General features: G+C 35.5%; 1 protein-coding gene across 1 annotated transcript in view; it reads left to right on the top strand.

The window, feature by feature from the left end:
• The window catches only part of LOC136843109 (uncharacterized), a 453,879-nt gene that overhangs the window by 421,590 nt on the left and 11,753 nt on the right, over positions 1-20,536 (top strand). The window contains exons 3-6 of the mRNA XM_067111111.1: positions 13,833-13,988; positions 16,237-16,394; positions 16,767-16,935; positions 17,469-17,576. Coding sequence (XP_066967212.1) covers positions 13,833-13,988; positions 16,237-16,394; positions 16,767-16,935; positions 17,469-17,576 — 591 coding nt within the window. The remainder of the gene's footprint in view (positions 1-13,832; positions 13,989-16,236; positions 16,395-16,766; positions 16,936-17,468; positions 17,577-20,536) is intronic.

The raw sequence follows: 20,536 nt of genomic DNA, 5'->3' as shown, positions 1-20,536 counted from the left end.
CTGAAAGATCGGTTTGTACGCTTGCATGAATTCTTGCACAATATATGACGAACACTGCATCATTACCAATTTCATAAATAACGACAACAGAAAAATTCACACGAGTACGTTCATTCAACAGGAGACATCCAATGCACCTTTGGGTTAAGCGTGATGAAAGGCGCGTTCGTCTCACCATGAAACCAGCCGTCACTGTTGCCTCGCCTCTAAAGCCTTCCAGACAGTACAGGGATCGAGCGACAGTGGCCCTTTTAACAGGGAGAGGATTAGCCCGCTGCATGCAACACCGCCATCACCACCTGGCTGGCTCTCTCTGCGCGCTTGCGGTTTTCCACATTGCGTTATTTTTCACCTGCGAAGTGTCTCTCCTTTTACTTTTTTTCACACTGACACTAATCTTTGTTGGGGTGCAGATTTGGCTGGCATTTAATCCCAAGCAACATTTTTTTTAAGAGAAACAAATATGTATTTTTGGCTTAGCTTGAGTGGTTTTATTTGAAATACTACTATAACATTATGTAAATCGGTATGATTAGGTGGTGATGTGAATTTCTATTTTTAGAAACAGGTGACACCACAAAAGTAACAAAAGAAGATCAAATTTGCATCAAAGACGCACGTGTATGTGAAAACATATGCGTATTTTCTTTTTCACATTCGCATTGAGTAAAGGAATAGGATATCGAGAGGATAATGGGATGGAGAGGGTGGTAAGGAATAAAGAAGGGACCGAAACCTATCACAACCAGACTTTATCATGATGTATAAAAACTAGAAATCTGACGGCATCCTAGAGCAGCATTTTACTCTCAGTCCCACTGTAAGCAGATCACAAAACAACTATTTCTGTATAATCGTCGTACCTTCAGTTTGACATAATAAAACTAATATTCATTTATTTCTCTAGCATCCTCTTTTCCATGATGTTAGGTGTTAAAGCGTACATCATGGACAGGCAACGTAATGAAATGAGGCCTGATGACTTAGAAATGCTGAAACTCAAACTACGACAAGGAGGCACTGTCCATGCTGCTATTTTGCTTCTATTCTGCATGTGTGTTCTGCACTTTTCAAGCACGATATTACTTGGCTAATTTTAACTTTTGATCTGTGACAGTGAATTTGAAATTCTATCTGAATCATTTGTTAAAATGCTTACTTTTTCATTAAAATTAATTTACCCAATGATCTCTGAATTGTTTGCTGCATGATTCTTATGTACTGTATATATATGTATATGTTTATTATCTATATATACACTTATACATATATACATTTACACATATATATATATGTATATATATACATATATATTATATGGGTGTGGAGGCTTTTACCTATAAACACTCGTATACCTGAAAATAGTGCGCCAGTTATTGAGAGAGCTTTGCGTAAACCAATTTTCATACCCATATACACTTGAGTACATACATATATACATACAGACGTGTGTGTGTGCATGAAACTTCTGTCACCGGAACTGGAACGTGACGTGTATATATATATATATATATATATATATATATATATATATATATATATATATATATATATATATATATATTATATATATATATATATATATATATATATATATATATATATATATATATATATATATATATATATATATATATACATACCTGTAATTGTTTTTATATGTTTATGTAACTATGTTCATAAATATTCCAGGAGGATAAATGCTAGTATAGTGTTTAGTGTCTGACCTTTTAAAATGATACGAACCTTGGCGTTTATTTAATTGAAACTGTATTCCAAACGGTCGTGAGTCAACTGTTGACACTAGTGCTTCAGTCAGATTTGTTTATTTTAAAGGTGAGATCGTTTCATCTCTCCGAACTGTTGCGAGTTATGCTGCAACTTCTTTCGTTACTAATAAGTTGAGAAAAATAATGTATCAGACGGAGTTCCTGTTGAATTTCCTGAATGTTAATAGCGATTAATAACTTGTTCTCCGTACCCTATTCTGTGCTCCAGGTCTCAATGCTTTGGCCTCAAGGAAAACACAGTTAACTGACAATATGCGCACCATTGTCAAAACTATGGGATTCATTGTGGAATTGTAATTATTAAGAGAATAATCTAGCATGCAATACATGATGACAGGGTTTTCTTGTCTTTTCCATTTTCCATTCATATGTTTTTTCAACTCACATGATACATCACAATTCAGAAAGAATGTCAATATTCTACTGTTATTTTATGTGTAGGTTTAGGTATTTCTTTTAATGTTTATGTCATCCTCATTCAACCATTAGCGGTAAATTCTGAAAAATAAACTCATACTTTTTAGGAAATAGTATATCTGGCTTGGAAGTGTAAAATATATAGTGCTTACAACAAGGAAAAATTCACAAAAATAATGGACTGAGGCGAGAGTCGTAACTGATACGAAGTTCAGCTGACGAAAAATACGGGAGTGTAATTTTTTTTTTTTTAGGTAATTTTTTTCCAGGTATCAGGTACACGGTAGTTCCTCGGGGGAAAATCCTGAACTAATTCATTTCATGTTCCTGTCCAGGGAAGATTTCTTTCTCTCCTCGAAATTTTGCGTTTCAAAAGCAGGAAAATGTGGTAATTCGAAATAGTGCGAGGAGGGTTTTGCAAGGCCATACGCATAAGACTAAGAAACTCTCAGTTTGTCTGTTTACCTGTTTGACTGTGTAATTATTTCCGGAGAGAAAAATGTCCACCTACTGAACATCTACAACAGAACTTATGTTCTCACCCAGAAAATTCCCATACAAATGTATAAATACACCATCTGTATTACCATAAATATTGAAATTACGCTCTTTTCATTCCTGCAATTATAAATCTATAATTGTCGTGATGTTTGTTTTTAATTTCATTGCAATTAAACCTCCAAATTAGCATCTCTCTTTTTCGGTAGGATTTCATCCAGAAAAGTCCCCCTCTCTCTCTCTCTCTCTCTCTCTCTCTCTCTCTCTCTCTCTCTCTCTCTCTCTCTCTCTTTGTGTGTGAGATTAATACGAGATACGAGCGTTAAATTTATCCTTTTCTTTATTCCATTTTGCTGCCAGGATATAAAATGCCTTTCATTTCATGTTAAGGAAACATTGTTATTCGTAATTTATCTCGTGGATGGCAAAGATCGCACTGATGGTCGCAATTTTCGGAAGATAATTTGCATTTCGTTTACCCTGTCTTTTTTATGCAACGTAAAATTTAGTCTGCTTTTAAGACCAGTGTTTCAAGGAATTAAAGTTTACATCGGTGAACCGAAAAAGATAATTTTCATTCAACTGGTCCCAGCCTTGACCCCAGAGTTAATCGTACCGAATGCCCTCTTATAGAAATTTACAATAATTATGACCAGACTATATAATTTGTTTTCCTAGAGTAACGAGATCAAGTTTGGCTTAGGTTATTCTTGCAATAAGAAATCATTTTTTGCATGAGAATTGATCATATGGTTGGAAGCATTATTATTTTCCGTGTATTCGTTGCATTATTAAATGTCTTTGATGAAACCAGCACAGTTTACCCACGAGTTACGAAAATATAATAACTTCTATAACTTTTTTACAGTTGTTACTATCTCACAGAACTTGCAAAATTGATAGAATTTCACGTTCCAAGAATGAAGGATTATCCCAAGACTTTTTTCTCTGGCTGTTTACCTGTACTTTCTTTAAAGGAAAGCCTGACTTTCCCCTTGTGCTGCTCTGTGTACTGTATTTTCATTTCTCAGTTTATGAATCTCTCTCTCTCTCTCTCTCTCTCTCTCTCTCTCTCTCTCTCTCTCTCTCTCTCTCTCTCTCTCTCTTGTATCGTGACCTAAATGATATTGTTAGTATGACCCACAAAACTGGCATCCTGACCCTGTCTTCATTTGCTTTGCTCTATCACCTTAAAACCCGAAATCTCTCATCTCACTATTCCTTCCCATTCTTTCCATTCTTTACTCGCATTATCTCTCATCTTATGAGTAAAGAATGGCAAGAATGGGAAGGAATAGAGAGGAAGATTTCGGGTTCTAAGGTGATAGAGCAAAGTAAATGAAGACAGGGTCAGGATGCCATTTTCTGTCATCCTAATTTCACCATCTCTCACTCATTTCTTAGGATCATAAGTCATTATTTATTGCCTTAGAATGATGTTTTTGCCTGAATATCTGTTGCTTTATCAGAGTGAAAAGAATGCAGACAATCCGAGAAGATCTGGTACAATATCCAGTCGTTCACCGAGGGAAGACATAGTTATAATCTCCCTTAAAGCTATGACGTGTAATTGGTTCTCTTGTTTATTCTTCAATGCTTTTGACTTACGAATGAAATTGGGAAACTGACAATATCATAACTCACTTGCCTATGACAAGATTACGGACGAGTTGGTAGAGTTCTCGGCTAGGCCAGAGTTCGAGTCTCCGGCCGACCAATGAAGAATTAGAAGAATTTATTTCTGGTGATAGAAATTCATTTCTCGGTATAATGTGGTTCGGATTCCACAATATACTGTAGGTCCCGTTGCTAGGTAACCAGTTGGTTCTTAGCCACGTAAAATAAGTCTAATCCTTCGGGCCAGCCCTAGGAGAGCTGATAATCAGCTCAGTGGTCTGGTTAAACTAAGGTATACTTAACTTAGCTTACGTAACTAACAACTTAAGGGAGGGAAAGAATGAGAAAGCTTGGCAACAGAAAGCAAGAAAGTTAAAGAGCTGAAAGGAAAATGGACTTTCCTTCAGCTCGGTGGAACAAAAGTCAAAGTAACAATATACATATATATATATATATATATATATATATATATATATATATATATATATATATATATATATATATATATATAAAATCATGAAGCTACAAATGTCGCTTAATATCGAATTCACGCTACCTCGGGATATCTCCGTTGGAGCATTGTCGCCGAAGGGGAATTTATATAAGTGATAAATGAATTGGAATCGTCGGGACACGAACCCGTGACACGGAAACCTATTCAGCGACTCCAGTGGACGTTAAACATTGAGCCATCAAGAGAGGTATAAGTCTTTTGCCGAGATGTTGTACTGCTTTTACCCTTCGGCGACAATTCTCCAACGGAGATATCCCGAGGTAGCGTGAATTCGATATTAAGCGACATTTGTAGCTTCATGATTGTATATAAATCACGGTGTGATGAAAATTTCATATATATATATATATATATATATATATATATATATATATATATATATATATATATATATATATAAAACAGTAAGAGACCTTGTCCTTACCCGCCTATCCGGTTTCCATCCCCACCCCTACATAAAAAGGGACATAAATCAAAGGACTAAAACCAGAGGTTAGGGATGGTTTATTGATCAGCAGAATTCTTCAGCGACTTTTTATCCATTTTTTCCCGGAGACACGCAAAGGAAGCACATGAAACATGAGAACAATAGTCCAAAAAAGGACAGATACATAAGGTTAAAACCTTTGTTAATTGTTATGGAGAAAAGAGCTTAAACATCAAAGCCATAGACCCAGTCTTTTAGTAGAGTAGCGATATGAATCGAGAGATAACGCAGACGAGTATAAAGCACCTTGAACGAATAACATTTTGGTAAAATACTTTAGATCACATTTTCATCGAACAGATCATAAGAAATACTTATGAAAGCGTAGGAAACAGACGACCAGACACTCCTGTCTGGAGGCACTTCTTTTCAGTCAGGTGCGAGAGCATTGTCCAGAAAGCCTCTCGTGATCAGACTATTTAGGTAAAGAAAGATGAAATCGAATTAAGAGTACGAAGGAGAGAAAATGACTTCTGAAAGTTCGAAGTTCAAGCATCAGTTACCGACGAATGAATAGACAAGAGTTTGACAGGTGGTTAGAAGGAAAATAACAGGCCTGAGAACTGATTCCCGAGGAATATCACTGATAGTGGAAGAGAGAGTTGGCGTAGTGCTTCAGCAGCCGATGAATATCAAAGGATGGGTTTGAAGAGAGCAAGATTAAACGATCTAGAGATATGGAGTGCGAGGACAACATATTCTCCGAACTAAGTCAGAGAAGATGAATAAACACCATTAGGTAGAAATTGTACCCAAAGAATTCTGTTGTATTAAACCATTCCCGGAAATTCTGTAACCTTTTTGGTGCATATTCAGTGGAATTATGTTATGAAATATATTTTAAAAATTATTTTAAACATTCAAGAAAAAGAAAATTATCACTATAATGATAACTGGAGTGGCCCCACAGCTTGTGATATGAAAGTACTTCATGAGCTGAAGAGGGAATCTCGGGCAATGCAATCGCATCTGAAAGTTGGGAGATCAAAAACAAAATGGAAACAGAAAGTAACTTTGGCATGAGGGAGAAGTACAAAAAGCAACTGAGAGCAAATGGTTGCTAGGCAACCACTCGTTGTATGAAACGCTTTAAGAACAAACGCTCAATTTTCATTGGAGCCATTCGTGCAAAAGTAACGAAGATATCAAAAGAAAATCCGAGAAACAAAGACATTCCTGTTTATCATGTTTTAACAGCAGACAAGAGTAGCCATGCGGTATTTAAATACAAGAAGTTATTTAAATTTTCGGTGCGTTAGTGCGCTTACCTCTCCTCTCCCCTCCCCCTAAAAAAAGTTAGACAGATACCCCCACAATGTTATGGGGGCATTTTCAAGTTTTCGGCTTCTGGACGTATACCTTGAAATATAGGGTTTAGGATCCCCTAACTAATTCATATAGCCAGCACATACCTGTAAATAAAAAATACAGCGGTATGCATGGCAAAACATCATCAATATATATAAAATTTAATCTTTACAGCGAAACAGTGTCCAGTATTACCTCTATACCGCCCTATGCAGACATGGGTCTCACAGACCCAACAACACTTTTAGTTTAATATATAGCAGAAACCCAGTAGTGAAGCCTTTACCCACATGGACACCAAAAGTTAGGCCTGAAAGGTTTCTTGAAGTTTTTGTATTATTAAGTGGAAACAATCGGTCAGTGAAATCCACATCTGCCCGAGCAGCTTAGGAACCCTTTCTTGAAATGAAGAATGACCTTCATAACAGAATTTTTCAGTCTCACGTGTTACACATATTAAAATATCATAATAATAAAATCTACTTATGCTGTATATGGTTTCTGAATTTTAGGACGTACTTCCCGTTAACAGTTTTTTGCTAATGTAGAGAGACAAGCGTTTAAATAGTTGTTTATTAAATTAATCCATATTTGCATATGGATGGATATGGAAACGAATTAGCATATAAACGGTTGTATTTACTGACAGTTACATAGGTGTCCTATATATTGAAACTCTAAAACTGAAAATATTACACAATATCTGAATATTCATGGCTGGTCGTCTCCAATGCCAAGTGCCAGGAGGAATATGATTCCAGTATAGTTTATCAGATAAAAAAGAAAATTGTACTTTATTCAAAACACAAACGCAGTGGCAATTAGTGGGTGGGGATTTCGAACACAAAAATTTTGTTTTCTATCAAAATAAGATTTCGTTTACAGCATAGATATCCGTTATTGTCTATATTATTTTCGAAATTAAAGTTATCTCTATTTGTTTTATTCTGCCTTGAAGTATTTTTTGGTTCGACCAGCGCTCATTTAATCACGGTTTTTTTTTCTGCTGAATAAAGAATTCTCCATTGCCGCTTCTGGATCTGAGACGCAGTCTCAGGTCCAGGAGACTTCGCCCGAGGAGAATCGCCTCAGGCAGCCAATGAAAAGTCGACCTGATCTGAGACCCCCTATATATGCCACCACGAGCGCCCTGTGTCTCTACCTTTCCCTCAGGCACAAGCTCTCTTCCTTTTCCTTCTCAGCCCTCTCCCACTAGGCTGAGACTCGCTGCCATAAAACTTTCCCTCCTACTGATGGGTGCCGTAAGGTTCCAAGGGGTTGCAGTCCTGCCTGTCACCCCCTTTCTTTTTCACCAACTAACAGCCAAAAACACTGTTCTTTGTATTTTCACCGATAGATCCAGTTACGGGCTGCTCCAGGAGCAAGAGCCTGTGCCAGCACAAGGCTCGCTTAATCTTAAACAACAACAACCTGTGCCTCCAGACTCATCCCAACGTGCAGAAGATGACCGAAACATGTCGACGAAAAAAGTGCTAGAAATACCAGACAGACGTCAGAAAAAGAAAAAAGAAGAAATACCATCTGGAAAATCTACGAATTTACATCCCAGGTTTCAGAACCCCGCTGTAATGCTTTAAAATAAAGAATTTCCCCTGTAAGAAATACGCTGTTTCATCCATCGAAATATGAACATTGGACAATTATTGACTAATATTGATGTGCAGGGAAAGCGAATTATTATAAGAATTGAGAAAACTCAGCATAAAATCAATTCGCAAAGTGCAGCCATCATATTATTATTATTATTATTATTATTATTATTATTATTATTATTATTATTATTATTATTATTATTATTATTATTATTATTATTATTATTATTATTATTATTATTATGAACATTGGACAATTATTAACTAATATTGATGTGCAGGGAAAGCGAATTATTATAAGAATTGAGAAAACTCAGTATAAAATCAATTCGCAAAGTGCAGCCATCATATTATTATTATTGTTATTATTATTATTATTATTATTATTATTATTATTATTATTATTATTATTATTATTATTATTTACGTTTCCTGTTATTTTTGGTATTTTTTTTTTTATTATTACTGTGAATAATATCATTCCCTAGCTGGAAATTAATCGTCTACAATCTGTATTGTAATTGTTATAATTTTTAATATATATCTATATATATATATATATATATATATATATATATATATATATATATATATATTATATTACTATTATCCTCCATACAAATACTGTCATTACCGTAATTATGAATTCTATTTTTTCTACTTCTTCAGCAACTTTGTGGATACTGCCGATTATTGTTTTTATCATGTTATCTTATGTATCTAGATTGTGTATATTGTGTTTGAATATTCCATGTATATGGCCCTGAGCTGCAATAAAGGATATTGATTGATATTGACTGATATTACTCGAAGCCTCGTCATGATACCATTCAACTTCTCAAATTCCAAATGTTGGTATTCGAAAATTTGTTGGTGTTTGTATGTATATATAATACACACACACACACACACACATATATATATATATATATATATATATGCATATATACATACATATATATATATACACATACACACACACACACACACATATATATATATATATATATATATATATATATATATATATATATATATATATATATATATATACATATATTATTCATATATCATGTAAAAGTTGACTGTATAGTATATTTTTAAGAAATATTTCTTTAGAAGAGGTTACTTGATGAAAGATTTTTGTATTCACGGGAACGAAAAATAAAATTTCCTCATAAAAAGTACTTTTATCGTTTTCGCTTTGGTTTAATGATATCAGTTACGAGCAAATAGTTTTATTACAAGTTAAGTGCCACAGAAATAAAACAAGAAAAATTAAAAAAAGACAATAAAGTGTGACAAAACCAACACTTTCCAACAGAACATTCAACAATTTCTGAGAACTCGTATTTCCGTCACAAAAAGGATACACATTGCATTTACAATCCCGTCTAACTTAAACCACTTAATGAATTACTTCTAACGTTTTTCCGAAGTACCTCGAGTTGAGTTCTTGTACATATGGACCGTGAGATGTTCATCTTTCCAATAGCCTAATTTTTTCATAGCAAACGTAAGAATCTAAGGGAGGAGTATTTAGGATTGCTGCGACATTTCTGTAATGTTTTCTGATTTTGCTATGAATTTCTAGTATAAACAGGCAACATTAGAATTCACTGAAATCATTAAGCAGCTTGTGAGACGAATATATTCATCAATCGTAATTTACCTCTTGTTCACCGAGATCTGTGTTGACTTATTCATCACCTTTGCAGTAGTTATTTAGATCATGGTCGTAATTCATTTGTAATGAACACTGTTTAATAATCTACGAAAAACCGGTAATCTTTTAGTGGATATTACTCATTCTTGTATTAACTGGATTTTTCCTATTCATTCTTTTGATTCTAAAATAGGAATTAAGACCACGCTGATTAGCCGTTGACCATAACGTTACACATAGCAAACAAACATTTATTTTATATTAATCTATTATTAAAATTGTATGACAATGATGAGAAATTCGATTAATTTTTACCATTAACGTATCACATCTAATGATTAAAATGGTAGGATGCTATTGCCAGTTCAGCTATGGAATCGTACACATAAGGGATGCCAGGTTTATAGCTTGAATATTCCACAATTAGTTTACGATTTCCTTTTTTATTACCGTTGAAATTATAACATATGCAAATTTCTTTTAAGTATTAAGCTATGGTTGGGAAAGGCTATTCGTGAAAGGATTATTGATTCTCTCTTTCTCTCTCTCTCTCTCTCTCTCTCTCTCTCTCTCTCTCTCTCTCTCTCTCTCTCTCTCTCTCTTTATATAAAGGAAATGACTGTAACTTGTAATCACTATCCTAGTTATTTACCTTGCATTCATTCATTTGTAAAATACAACCTTGTATTTACATTCCTCATATGAGAATTCACTCTCATTTTAAGAATCAAATCAAGAGTGAAGCTTCGGTTATGAGAGAGAGAGAGAGAGAGAGAGAGAGAGAGAGAGAGAGAGAGAGAGAGAGAGAGAGAGAGAGAGAGAGAGGTAAATTGAAATCCCGGTCTTTCCCCTCCTCCATTTGTTTTGTACCAATCTTTACAGACAGCTTCCATGTTACTATAAAAGTTTACGCATTTTTTCCTCTTTGTGGTCTGCTTTCCTTTGGTGAGAATCTATCTCTCTCTCTCTCTCTCTCTCTCTCTCTCTCTCTCTCTCTCTCTCTCTCTCTCTCTCTACCCACCCCTCCAGCTCAAAATGCAGTTTATGGAAGATTGCAATCGGGACAACGATGTCTTGTACATTACCGTTTGCTTCTAATTAGATCTAAGTGTATATCCTTTGTAGAAAATAGTTGTAAAAACAAGTTCAATGTATTTAAATTCCTTTAAAATTCCAAAAACTATTGCTCAAGAAGAAATAGCAATTCAAAAACTATTGTAATCATTCAAAATAAGTCGTACGCTGGTGCTGCTGGTAGATGGGACGTTAATTGGTGTAGCTGTGAATGGCTATAGCAGAAAGAAAAAGTTACCTGTATCACATCACAAAAGACGTGAGAAAGTAAATGGCTTCCATATTCTCCCGAAAATGTACTTACTGTGTATTAATTAACTTAATTAGTTAAATAATGTTTTCTATCTGAAAACACTATCATGTTTTTTTTTCGAAAATAATGGCTGCCTAGGTTATTATTCCATGAAAACTTATTTATATCAGATAAAGATGTGGACGATAAAGTAATTTATTTCCAAAAAGAAAAGCCGGGTTAACTGGAAATACCTCATAGCATTCGGTACGAAATTTTTCAGAACCTTTTCATTTTTATATCCAGGTGGCTTTAAAAATGTTATTTTGAAGGAAGTACTAAAATAGCTCATATTTAAAAAGATATATTTAGTCCACATTACGCTCTAAATGTAAACATTGTAGGAATCTTGTTTATTATGTTAATATTGGTATTGATATTACGTTAGATACTGAAATAATTTCGAGTGATAAGAGCCATCATTTTTTCAAAGCGAATCTAAGTTGTGGACGGACATATATGCCAATTAGACGGGAAAGTTTCGTAAAGAAATGGAAAGCGCAGAAGACAGGATTATGTGAATTATATTGCTCTGGCTTAGTGTTGCACTACTTAAATGCGTGTATTCAATATAAATACATCTTCAGGAAATAGCTGAGGCCAGTGAATGGTTGTAGTCCACAAAATAATATTGTTAATGTAAATGTTATTTTAGAAGAATTTGATGTCTTGCGGGAAAAGATGGTCTCCGATAAGATGAAGTTATTGGAGGCAAAAGGTTATGTACATTGGCCACAATATTGCTTTTAAACTGGAGGTAAAACCTGCTAAAATCATATTTTCTTATGAATCTGTGAACCAGTTAGATGCTGATGTTTACTGAAAGTTAGTCTACTTAGGTTTGATGGTATTTTAAGGAAACATCGAATCTAAGGCGGTCAAGTTGTTTCAGGTTAGAGTTGTTGTTATTGCTGTTGTTGCTGCTGCTGTTCCATTGTGCTGTTATGAGGGAAGAATGCCCTTGTTTTTGAGAAAGCTGGAGTCTGGTAGGATAATGCTATGTCAGAGGAGAAAACAGGAAACCCACTGAGATGAGTGGAAAGTAATTGGGTGAGATTTCAGCAGACAGTTTTCGTCGTCACTAAGGAGTTATCCAGTGAGAAAAAGGAGTTCAAGAAAATATTAGGGCTAGTGTGAAAGTCAGTCAACCTCTGATACAACTGTTGTATCAAGGTGGGCTTAAGATCAGCGGCACAACGTACTTCCGCCGGTATTGGGTATAATGGAATAATGTTTTATGAATTTGAGCTGGAGTTCAGTGAAAAACTGTTCCAGGAAACTGATATAAGTTTCATAAAGGCTTGTTAAAAGGGAATAGTGCTCTATGAATAAGTTGTAGATAGTTTTATTAGTTCTTGGTAAGTTAACATAGAAAGAATTAAACTTCTTGAATAAAAATATTTTAAAATGACTGTTTTATGATAGAATTACATCTGTGCAGTTACGGCAACTCTGAAAAGAGATGAATGTTCTCTTGATGTGCATAAATCCGATGTCACGTGAGGTAAAAATTCAGTAATGAACGAAATTAATGTTCAGAATTATGTATGTGATGATATTCTTTTCTTACTGAAAAAAGAAACTGAAAACGGTATGGTACTTGTTAACGACAGAGGAAGTAATGAATATCATGGCATAGATTTCCAGGAAGGAGGGGCATAAATATATTTAAATATTAGGGATGGAGGGTAAAAGTACACTCGAATTATTTGACGTTTTTATAAAATGAAAAATGTTTCAGGTCAGCCAGAGCCAGAATATTTTCTCTCCGGGAAATAGAGACTAAACTTGTATGAGAAATGTGACTCCATCTGGTTATTGTTCCAGGATAAAAGATTTGACCTAGATGGATTACCTTTTTACAAAGACCAACGAAGAAAGACATTGTTTCAAGATGAAGAATTCGTCTCTTACTGGGAACTGTTGAAAGAGGTAGCCGTGTGCTTACTTCACGGGTGATTAAATGGTAATCAGTCCTTGCTTCATTAAAATACTTCCGATTAAATGGTAAATGTATTTACGTGTTTTATACCAGATAATGGAAGGAAACAAAAAAAAAAATGTAAATAATTGTGAGCTTTTGTGCGGCAGTAATCCTCTTGACGGGATTACTTATTTGGAATGTCCCGGTATGTATAACGTTTAATGTATCTCGAAAAGCTTATCCCTGTCTTATTTTAGGCGCTGTGGCATTATATACTGAATAACTGTTATTAATACGAGCTTGTTGGCGAGCGCTGCGTGCGCTGGAACCCGGCGCTGCTGTCTCCCCTACCCTCCTGATCCCCTACCTACCAAGTCCTCACCCAGGGCGGACAAACATGTTTGCAGGAGCGCGCGCAGCGCTCGCCAACAAGCTCGTATTAATAACACGGACCGGTTTGCTGGATGTGGGTGGCTGTGTCATGTCTACCCAACTGTCACCCAGGGGACGGCAAACAAGATCCACTCGGATTATATTATTATAGATTATTATAGTTTATTTTTTCAGACGTAGTATCATCAGCACTAAACCGTCAAGCATGAAAATGACATTCACATTTTCCTTGATTTCAGGTCAGCTTGGCTGTGGATCTGAGAAGCAATTCCCTTCCATTCACCATACCTCGTCTTGGGACCAAGGCAGCTCTGGTGCCCCTGTCTCTACCTCTTAGTTGGGAAGCGTCCATACCCAGGCTGTGGGAAGTTAGGTCACGGGTTGATGACATGAAGGCAAGTTCTTTGTGAACAAAGTCTCTCTCTCTCTCTCTCTCTCTCTCTCTCTCTCTCTCTCTCTATATATATATATATATATATATATATATATATATATATATATATATATATATATATATATATATATACTCTCTCTCCTCTCTCTCTCACTCTCTCTCTCTCTCCCTCTCTCTCTCTCTCTCTCTCTCTCTCTCTCTCTCTCTCTCTCTCTCTCTCTCTCTATATATATATATATATATATATATATATATATATATATATATACATATATTTACTATTCTCACGCGTTTATAGACACATATATTTAAGAACGTTAATTGTTGGTGTTACGTAGATTTACATATTCCCTTTAATCCATAGATCGACATGACAGTCCTTTTTCAGTTAACCTCGATGGAAAATAGAAATGGGAACGAGAGATAAATAGTGAAATTTATCCCAGATTTAAATAATATAACAGTCTTTCAAAACAGGGAATAATATAAAAATCAGGGAAAATAGAAATATAAAAAGAATTCAAATACTTAGTCGTGAAGGAAAAAGACTGTCGTCATGAGCAAGCCTGGACTCCTGTTGTGTGTTTCGAGGCATTAAGAAAAGAAACTCATTCAGCTCTGTTGAAGAGTAAAAATATTAGATCAAAAGTACATCAAAGACAAAATAAGTAAGGATGGTGGTGTACATTTATCAAAGAACCATTGATTCATTTTTATTGAGAATGGAAACAAAGGAAGATTCATTCCAAATTACTAAAGGAGGGATATACCAAATAAGTTAGTAGGGAAGAATAAGTCCAACTTCGAGGTTTAGTACGTGGGATAAACATGCTATTGCAGAAAAAAAAATCTGTTCGTGGCGAGCTTCAAGTGATCTGGACTAAGGAAAAGGAATGTTAGTAAGAGAAGAGATTGATTTAAACTTGGCCTCAGTCTTAATAATACTAAATCTGAATGAGTAAAAGAGTTCATTTTCAGATATGCTATTCACAGAGAGGGGGAACAGAATGACCAAACTAAAATATTCTATCTCTATCAGTATTCGTATATTCAGGTACTATTCAGACTTACTGTTTACCTAAAACGTAAATGGTCTCATTGAATTATTTTTTTTTATAAAACATTTACCTCACTTTTTACTATCTCGTCCCTGAAATAACACAACCCTTGTATTCTACTATTTTCTAACTTGTGATTAACTAATTTGAATTAAATATATCTGTTCGAAAGTTGAAAACCTTTTGAACTCCCAAAAGTTGTAACACTTCCGATGCAAGGAAAAAAATCGTCATTTGGTTTTGTTTTCATAATTGCATCAGTCATTATTTTAATTGACGAATAAATAACGTATAAGAAACATTTTGTGGAAGGCTTCCGATAGCTTGGATTTGTTGGTTGCCATGTTATTTCTCTATTGTTAAATATAAGATACAGAGTAATGCAAAAATAATCTCTATTTATGTGCGTATGCCTTCCTGAAAATATCGACACAAGTCAGTTTCTTTCCTGAAATTATGGCTGTATATATTACTTCGCCTTAACTTTGTTACACGTAATCTATTACTAGGTTATTTTGGAAGGTTACTGTATGCCCTGGAACGCTCCAGTGAAAACGTTAATTCATTCACCTCAAATTTGGTTTCACCTTTTTGTACAGCCTGACATGCAGGTCATCGTTTTTCCAGTGATTCAGTTTATCTTTGAATTAACTAAACTGTAATGACAAGAGCTTTATGATACAGAATAAGTACACTTTTCACATTGCTTCTTGGCTTAAAGAGTTATTGTTTCCATAATGCACAATCCTGTCAAATTTAAACGTTGAATAATTTTGAGTGTACGTAGCAAAGCATTTACTATGTGTACTGCGTATGCTTATGTTTGTAAGCATTGATGGATTATATGGAAAAGGACCTCTTTTATGAATAATTTATACCCTGTTTACTGAATTATTTTAGGACTAACATTTACTAGTAAATGTCCAACGAGATTTTGATGGAGGCAATGTTCACAAGCTTTAAAACAGATATCACTTTCAATTGCAAAATATTGCAACTAATTTTTTCAGTTTGTTTTTTTTATTGATTGATTATGCATCATGAACTGATATCACCTGTTCGTATGCTGCGCTTCTTTACTTCTAGTTATTTCTAACAAAAGCATCTTCCTAAAGTGTAAAAGTATTCACATTTTGGAAATTTTGCTGTTGCGTTCTTTAAATTCCCACATAGTCCATGTTCTCTTTGCAGGCTTCTGCTGACCCAGTCGTGTCATACGGCCTTGTGTGGTTAGCGTACCGCATCCTGCCCATGAGCTGGGCACGTCGGCTCTTGGAGAGGTTGCATCGCAGAATGTCTCTTCAGTATTCGTCTCTGCCTGGACCTACGTCGTCTCTACTTCTTGGAGGGTATTGCTACTAAACTCTCACTTACTTTATGGAAACCTCTTTTCATTTCTGTATTGCTATATTGTTATTTTCATACTTCAATCAGGGAAAAGACTATTCATTATCATTGTCATTTTTCAAATTGATCGTAGATTCTTAAGGAACAGACCGAAAGCCATAAATTGTCAAGAAATCATTTTCAGTTTCTTCTAAGACATTAAAAAAAAGAAGTGCAACAGAATTAAGTGGATTTTCTTAAAACAGATTTCATTTCGCTTTTTTAAGGAAGACTTTAAGACATTAGGGAATCCAGTATTTGATTTCATTTTTTCTGCTGTGGGATTCATCACTTCTTCACCGGGACTTCTTTCTATTCTGATTCGTTTTTCGCAGGTATACTGTTAAGCACATCTACAACGTATCTCCAGTGCGAGATCCCACCCCGGTAAGCGTCACAGTTCTGACTTATGCTGACCAAGTGCACGTCTCCGTAGCTGCTCGGAGGTCACTGCCGTCGGCTGTTGTTATAACGAAAAATATTTTGGCCGAGTTTGAAAACCAGGTGGGTGTTCTTATGGAAAACGATTGGATAATGGTCGTTACATGAGTTCTAAAAGCAGCACTTTCTGCATTAAAATTCCAGTTTAAGACCTTTCATTACACTTGTTACTGAAATTACTGGAGATTCCTGAGTCTAGGATTTTGTTACAGTATTTCTATTCTGCAATTTACTAGACATTCCAGGTTACAAAAGTTCAATTGCTTGACTTAATGAAACTCCTTTCCTCAGTCATTTTACTAAGGAGGGCCTGGTTACTTAGTAATTATAGCCTTTATAACAAGGAAATATATCTTGTTTGTACGTAATATGTTTGTATTGAGAGAGATTTCTTTGTAAAACTGACTACGATATTGAGGATTATTGTTCTCTATTAACGTTAATTATTCTGCCTACTTTTGATATGCTTAAGGTTCCTTTTTCAGTGTTCCATGTTGTGCCTTAGAATGTTAGAAATACTCCCTACTGCATGAAAAGAATTTTTGTCTAGTATTTGTTGTTCTTCAGACCACTGGCACACTTTCATCTCGTTACAGTGTTTGCAGATGTCCGAGTTATTAGCCCATAGACGAATTCCAGGAGAACAACGGCGGGGTTTGGTGTTTTCCCTAAGTGAACTGAACAATCCTCAACCTATATCTGATGTGAGTCTGTTTCAAGTGCTTGTTTGTATGTTGTGTCAAAGGTAACCTTTCCTGCACATCGTGACCTTGCTGCCAAAAAAGGAATACAGTACCTCGGTTACAACTTTATGGACCGTGACCGTGTAATGAACGTAATTTGTCTCTTGTATGCTGCTTTTATGGTGAGATTTGACGCTTTCTCAAGTTTTATGTTGTCAGACCACCTCTTTGACAATAGTAGTCATTAGTTTTTATTGCATAGCAAACTTTTTTTATTCCTGACGCTGTGCTCTTTTCGAGTTTTTTTTTAAATAAAGCAACAACGATCTTACATTTTTGTATTCAACTTTTTTAAAATGTAATTTTTTAAGTAGATAGTCTTCTCTCTTGCAGATATTTATTTTTTCAAGAAACTAGTTGCATTACGTGGTTTGTTTGCTAATTCCAACCAAAATGTTTGCCATAGCTGTTGAGAATAGAAATACAGAAGGTAAATTTAACTAGATTCGAAGATTTTACGTTAGATGTGCAGTAGAAATTGTTGTACAGACTTCTTGCTCTAACAGCAAGGCATGGCTGATATATAACAAAGTTACCAATGATAATTTTTGGACATACATATTTTTTGCATATTAGAAATTACATAAACACTTGTGTGGTGTGTGCTTGTATTGCCTGTTCACATCATCCTAGTGGAAATCAAATTGCTTCTAGTTGTGGTTAACCTCATTCAAAGAATACTCAGTGCTTACCTTTTCATTGCTTTCATTTTAACTGTGATATATCGCTAGGAATTGATGTTACATGTCTGCTGCTTTTTTTTGTCCCCTGAATGACTATAGTTAAGGTCGGTTGAGGCCTGGGGTCCGTGGAATCAAGGCTATACTAATGCTGAGGTGGAGGGGGTCCTCACTCTGGGGCCTTAGAACAAGCTATAAATGGCCCCCACTCCTTGAGGTGACTCCTAATTAGGATCCTTGTGCACCTTACATGTATTTGTATATTTATTTTCGTTCCATGTCTCACAGTTATTTTTCTTTCTCTGTGGCACAGTCAACCCTTCCTTTCTGTGAGTAATGCTTGGCATTGTGCATAGAGTATTATCCATGATGCCTCTACCCAGGTTTTTGTTATTGCTTGTTTCGTAAAACTTTAATGCAGACAGTCCTTTACCATGACCCAGAACACTTTACAAAAAATTTGCAAGCGGAACAATATACATGTTTTGTATGTTTAAACTTATATTTTCTTTTGCACTTAGAGTATGGTATTGTAACTGAAATTATTTAAGTATCATTTGTAGTCACACATCAAGTTGCGTTTCTTGTGCACCTGACTTGTATACTTTATCACATTCTCTCTGACGCTACATTCACTATGTCAATATCTTCCAAAACTGTATTAGGTAAACGATACCATTCATTCTTATAAGGAAGCCAGTAGTTGGTAGAGCAGCATTTGAAGTTTAACGAAGAAATATATATTTGATGAGTTATTATAGCATGTTTTTTTAAGTATCTCAAGTAGTTTTAAGTATTTAATCTCATATTTTGTAATTAGTAAAACTTGTCTTGCTGTGGCTTTTACCAAAAATTTACTACATTTATGAACGGGTGACAGTTTTCACCTCATGTGATCTCAGCGGTCGCTCTTGGCATGAAGGTATTCTGTTTTACATCAGTAAACTTGGAGAACACCTTGCTTCGGTTTTTTCGGGGAAATTGAAAGATAGATATGGCTCTTAACAGCGTAGTTTCATCTTCAGTTCAAATTTCCTGTCATAGTAAAGCAATTTAAACATCCATAATATTGCAATGTGATACTAGTAGTACAAAACAAGCACTGCAACACAGAAATGCAGCTGATTTTATATTTGGAGACAATAAAAGAAATAAAACTCACAAACTAAACTCATAAACATTGATTTTTGTTTATCGTTTTTGCGAAGACCACACAGCGTGCAATAATATTCAGCTCTAGATACACTCTCTTCTAATATGCTGTAAAAAAAAGTCTCGGATGGTTTGTTCAAGTCCAGATACTCACATCTGATCTCTTAAGCTCTTTAATCCCTTACCATTACAGGCCGTCCTTGTGTTACAGGCCGTCCTTGTGCAAAATCCCTTGCAGGCATCTGACTGGCTTAACCTAAACCACCCTACCACTATAAAAAAAAAAGTAAAAAATGCGCCGAAGTTTCTTCGGCGCAATCGAGTTTTCTCTATAGCGTATAATGCTGTATGCCAACTCTCAGCAACGGCCCATGAAACTATCAGCCACGGCCCAGTGGTAACCTGTGCTGTTGGTACCTATAGTGGTGCCAGACGCACCATCATGTCTAAATTTAACCTTAAATAAAATAAAAACTACTGGAGCTAGAGGGCTGCAATTTGGTATGTTTGATGATTGGAGGGTGGATGATCAACAGAGCAATTTGCAGTCCTCTAGCCTCAGTAGTTTTTAAGATCTGAGGGCGGACAGAAAAAGTGCGGACGGACAGACAAATAGCCATCCTAATAAGACAACTAACAAGTAAAAATGCGCCGAAGTTTCTTCGGTGCTATCGAGTTTTTTGTACAGCGCATAATGCTATATGAATCTCTCAGCCACGGGCCATGAAACTCTCAGCCGCGGCCCATGAAACTTTTAGCCACAGCCCGGTGGTGGCCTGTGTTTCTAGGCTGACCGAATCGAAATTAAAAAACCTACCAAATCGAAATTAAAAAAAGATACCTTTGAGGATCTAGACGAGCCTCTCGAAGATCCGCAGTGTCACGATCTTGTTGTGACTGTCTTTGTTTGACATCATTACCAGCCTCTTGATATGCTGCAGTATGAAACTCTCAGCTACGACCGGGCAGCGCTCAGATGCTTCTTAGATGCAGTCAAGTGCAGGTGCGTCAGCGACGCCTCCGGAATTGGACTCTAGTGCAGTTTGGTATGTTTGATGATTGGAAGGTGGATGATCAACAGCAATTTGC

This window comes from Macrobrachium rosenbergii, chromosome 11, assembly GCF_040412425.1.
Source record: "Macrobrachium rosenbergii isolate ZJJX-2024 chromosome 11, ASM4041242v1, whole genome shotgun sequence".
In the NCBI taxonomy this organism is placed as follows: domain Eukaryota; kingdom Metazoa; phylum Arthropoda; class Malacostraca; order Decapoda; family Palaemonidae; genus Macrobrachium; species Macrobrachium rosenbergii.
Note: the sequence above shows the minus strand (reverse complement) of the source record. Positions and strands in the feature narration are given on the sequence as shown.